Source organism: Oncorhynchus gorbuscha, unplaced genomic scaffold (assembly GCF_021184085.1).
Source record: "Oncorhynchus gorbuscha isolate QuinsamMale2020 ecotype Even-year unplaced genomic scaffold, OgorEven_v1.0 Un_scaffold_15831, whole genome shotgun sequence".
Lineage (NCBI taxonomy): Eukaryota > Metazoa > Chordata > Actinopteri > Salmoniformes > Salmonidae > Oncorhynchus > Oncorhynchus gorbuscha.
The window spans coordinates 622-5,469 of NW_025757571.1; the positions used below are offsets into that span (position 1 = coordinate 622).

The 4,848-nt window shown below is 48.8% G+C and overlaps 1 protein-coding gene across 1 annotated transcript; it reads left to right on the top strand.

Annotated features, from left to right (window-relative positions):
* Nucleotides 1–239: 239 nt before the first annotated feature.
* LOC124030795 (transducin-like enhancer protein 3-A) lies at nucleotides 240–1,582 on the top strand. Its single transcript, XM_046341985.1, has 2 exons — nucleotides 240–792; nucleotides 1,375–1,582. Exons 1-2 carry the CDS (start codon nucleotides 634–636, stop codon nucleotides 1,459–1,461), a joined length of 246 nt encoding a protein of 81 aa, XP_046197941.1. The 5' UTR covers nucleotides 240–633; the 3' UTR covers nucleotides 1,462–1,582.
* The last annotated feature ends 3,266 nt before the right edge of the window (nucleotides 1,583–4,848 follow it).

Sequence of the window (4,848 nt, forward strand, 5' to 3'; positions counted from 1 at the left end):
AGAAAGACCCACTGTTCACCTGGTGTTTTCCTTTCTGATTGTGTGTGTGTGTGTGTGTGTGTGTGTGTGTGTGTGTGTGTGTGTGTGTGTGTGTGTGTGTGTGTGTGTGTGTGTGTGTGTGTGTGTGTGTGTGTGTGTGTGTGTGTGTGTGTGTGTGTGTGTGTGTGTGTGTGTGTGTGTGTGTGTGTGTGTGTGTGTGTTGAATCCCTTTTGGCCCGACAGTCTAGGGGGGATGGTAATGAGACCCGTAACATAACTCATGCAATTTTGGAGGGATAGCAGGAGGAGGACAGGAAAACAAGTTCTGCATTGTGTGTCAACAGCCTCAGTCAATGGAATGCTGGGAGAAGATGAGTCTGTGCAGTTTGTCTCCTGGGTTCACTCAGTCATGCTCACTGCCTGTCCCCCACTAATGCATCATGGTGCTTGTTAATATCCTCTACTCTGAGGGGAGGTTTAGCTCTGTCAAGGGGTGTGTGTTTGAAGGACTTTGGTAAAGCCCCATCGGTGGCCTGGCAGCTCTCCCCTCTAAGATGGCTGTTTCTACAGCACAAAGACACACTACAAGACCTAAACTAACAGAGCACTTTTCTCCTAGACGTTTTGTTACATGGGAAGCCTCCTGTGACTGACATGGTTCCTCGTCTGTGTGTCTGCGTGTTGTTCCAGAATAACTCTGTGTCTCCGTCGGACAGCCTGCGTGCAGCCAGCGATAAACACCGCAGTTCCTCTGATTATAGCATGGACTCCAAGAAACGCAAGGTGGAGGAGAAGGACGCTATGAGCAGATACGTGAGTGGGAGTGCACACACATACATACACACACACACACGCACACGCACACGCACACACACACGCATACATACGCACACACACACACACACGCGCATACACACACACGCGCATACACACACGTACACACGCGCACACACATACACATACATACATGCATACATGCATACATACACGCATACATGCATACATACACACATACATGCATACATGCATACATACACACATACATGCATACATACACACATACATACACACACATACACACACATACACGCGTATACACACACGTACACACGCGCACACACGCACACATACATACATACACACATACACACACACATACACGCATACATACACGCATACATACACGCATACATACACGCATACATACATACATACATACATACATACATACATACATACATACATACATACATACATACATACATACATACATACATACATACATACATACATACATACATACATACATACATACATACATACATACATACATACATACATACATACATACATACATACATACATACGTACATGTCTAACACTGTCTCTCAACAGGATAGCGATGGAGACAAAAGTGACGACCTGGTCGTGGATGTGTCCAATGAGGTGAGAGCAGCTGGTCCCTTGCATGTGTGTGTTTGAGTGGCCACGTATGAGTGTGTTGGTATGTTAGTGTGGTTGAGTTGCAGAGCCACATTCTACCCGGTCTCTCTGGTAGCTAGTGACTGAACACTGGTGTCTTTGTTGAGGAACCAGAGCTGACAGAGACCTTAACAGCTGTCACACCCTCACTAAGGTCACCAGGGTAACCTCCCTAACATAAAGAAGGAAACGGAGCTGTGTGGTTGTGTGTAACATCCACTTGTGTGTGTATGTGTACCAAAGAGAACCTTTATTGTACACAGACATGCTTATACAAAGAAATGCTTTTCACAGAAACCTAGAGGGGATGGAACCCCTAGTGTGATGGAGACAGAGGAGAAACTAAGTGCATCTGTGTTTGCATGTGTCCTGGGATTGTTTGACCTTCATGTACATGTTCCAGCGTGTTTCCATTCTCTGCTCTCTTCCTCTCTTACTCATCACTTGTCTTGTTCTCTCTCTAGGGACCTCCAGCCACTCCAGGCTAGCCCCGCCCATTCTCCTCCCAGGAAACGGTCTGACAAATCACGGGCCCTAAAGGCTGACGCCCCCTAACAGCTCCCGCTCCGTGGCCTCCTCCGGGCAGCACGCCCTCCTCCAAAGCCAAGGACCACGCCACGTGAGTGTGTGAGAAATGGAGTGGGGGCAGGGGAAAACAATAGACAAGGTGAGTGTGTGAGAAACGGGAAAGGGGGGGAGCAATAGACAAGGGGTGAGTGTGTGTGAGAAACGGGAAAGGGGGGGACAGACAAGGGGTGAGTGTGTGTGAGAACTGGAAAGGGGGGGGGACAATAGATAAGGTGAGAGTGAGAAACAGGAAAAGGGGGTAGGGGGAAAACAATAGACAAGGGGTGAGGTGTGAGAAACTGGAAAGGGGGGGTGGGCTGGACAAGGGGTGAGTGTGTGTGAGAAACTGGAAAGGGGGGACAATAGACAAGGGGTGAGTGAGTGAGAAACAGGAAAAGGGGGGTAGGAGAAAACAATAGACAAGGGGTGAGTGTGAGTGAGAAACTGGAAAGGGGGACAATAGACAAGGGGTGAGTGTGTGTGAGAAACTGGAAAGGGGGGGACAATAGACAAGGGGTGAGTGTGTGTGAGAAACTGGAAAGGGGGGACAATAGACAAGGGGTGAGTGTGTGTGAGAAACTGGAAAGGGGGGGACAATAGACAAGGGGTGAGTGTGTGTGAGAAACTGGAAAGGGGAGGGGACAATAGACAAGGGGTGAGTGTGTGTGAGAAACTGGAAAGGGGGGACAATAGACGAGGGTGAGTGTGTGTGAGAAACTGGAAAGGGGGGACAATAGACAAGGGGTGAGTGTGTGTGAGAAATGAGAAAGGGGGGACAATAGACAAGGGGTGAGTGTGTGTGAGAAATGGGAAAGGGGGGGGGGTAGGGGAAAACAATAGACAAGGGGTGAGTGTGAGTGGTTCATACATGGGAGGAAGTGGGGCGATTAAACTGCTGAATGAGGGTTGGGGGGCTGGAGAGGAGACGCAGTGCTCTGCTCCTTTCAATATCCTTTATGGCAGGCAGAATAAATGTTCATTGCTTTCCCAGCCCCGGATCGTAAATAAACCGGGGCAATGACAGGGAGATTGCTCTGTCTCTCTCTCTCTCTGTCTGTCTCTCTCTGTCTGTCTCTCTCTCTCTGTCTGTGTCTGTCTCTCTCTCTCTGTCTGTCTCTCTGTCTGTGTCTGTCTCTCTCTCTCTCTCTGTCCCTCTCTGTGTCTGTTTCTCTCTCTCTCTGTCCCACCCTCCATCTCTCTCTCTCTCTCTCTGTCCCACCCTCCATCTCTCTTTCTCCCATCCCTCCTTCCCTTACCAGTCCCCATGTCAATGTGCTTAATTACTGGTCTAGTCAGGGAGCAAACTACAGAGATCTTGGCTGTGATAATGTGTTTTACTAGTCAGGACTCATGTTTAGGTCCAGGGATGTGATAATGTGTTTAACTAGTCAGGACTCATGTTTAGGTCCAGGGAGGGATGCAGATTAAAGGGAAACGAGGGTTAAAGAAGGACCACCATCTTGGATATGATAACGTGTTTTACTAGTCAGGACTCATGTTTAGGTCCAGGGAGGGATGCAGATTAAAGGGAAACGAGGGTTAAAGAAGGACCACCATCTTGGATATGATAACGTGTTTTACTAGTCAGGACTCATGTTTAGGTCCAGGGAGGGATGCAGATTAAAGGAAACTAGGGTTAAAGAAGGACCACCATCTTGGATGTTAGGGCTCTGACAGGCCAGTCTTTAATAGAGGTGTATGTGGCCCCACAGGGTTCTAATGAACTGGCACTAGTCGATTGGATTATGTTCAGCTCAACACTCAAATTGTCACTGGAGTTTTGGGGCAAGCGGTTCAGTTATTTTAGGATTTGGTCGTTGGTTTCTGTTTGTCCCTCTCGCCCCCTGTCTCTCAATACATGTTCTATTTGTCTCTCTCTCCCTGTCTCTCTCTCCCTGTCTCTCTCTCCCTGTCTCTCTCTCCCTGTCTCTCTCTCCCTGTCTCTCTCTCCCTGTCTCTCTCTCCCTGTCTCTCTCTCCCTGTCTCTGTCATACATTATTGGTATTTTTTTCATTGTCTTTATTTCCCTGTCTCTTGGTAGCTGCTTGGGTGGGGTTGATTTTGCAAGTTGATTTCAGTTTGTTGTTGGGGGGGGTGCCAGTTGGTTTCATCTTGTTGGGGGATGCAAGTTGATTTCAGTTTGTTTGGGGGGTGCCAGTTGATTTCATCTTGTTGGGGGATACACGTTGATTTCAGTTTGTTTGGGGGTGCCAGTTGATTTCATCTTGTTGGGGGATACACGTTGATTTCAGTTTGTTTGGGGGTGCCAGTTGGTTTTATCTTGTTGGGGGGTGCCAGTTGATTTCAGTTTGTTGTTGGGGAGGGGTGCCAGTTGGTTTATATATATATATTTCATCTTGTTGGTGGGGGATACAAGTTGATTTCAGTTTGTTTGGGGGGTGCCAGTTGGTTTCAGTTTGTTTGGGGGAGTGGGGGTGCCAGTTGATTTCAGTTTGTTTGGGGGTGCCAGTTGATTTCAGTTTGTGTGGGGGGTGCCAGTTGATTTCAGTTTGTTTGGGAGTGGGGGTGCCAGTTGATTTCAGTTTGTTTGGGGGGTGCCAGTTGATTTCAGTTTGTTTGGGGGGGTGCCAGTTGATTTCAGTTTGTTTGGGGGTGCCAGTTGATTTCAGTTTGTTTGGGGGTGGGGGGCGGGCTGCCAGCCCGATCTAGGTGGGTGGGTGGGTTGCCAGTGATCTGGTTGGGTCAGTGGGTTGCCAGCGATCTGGGTGGGTGGGTGGGTTGCCAGCGATCTGGGTGGGTGGGTGGGTTGCCAGCGATCTGGTTGGGTGGGTGGGTTGCCTGCGATATGGTTGGGGGTGG

Coding starts and splice junctions, on each gene's coding strand:
- LOC124030795 (XM_046341985.1), top strand. CDS start 634: ATGGTTCCTCGTCTGTGTGTCTGCGTGTTGTTCCAGAATAACTCTGTG. Junction 793..1,374: donor AGGACGCTATGAGCAGATAC/GTGAGTGGGAGT, acceptor GTCTCTCAACAG/GATAGCGATGGAGACAAAAG.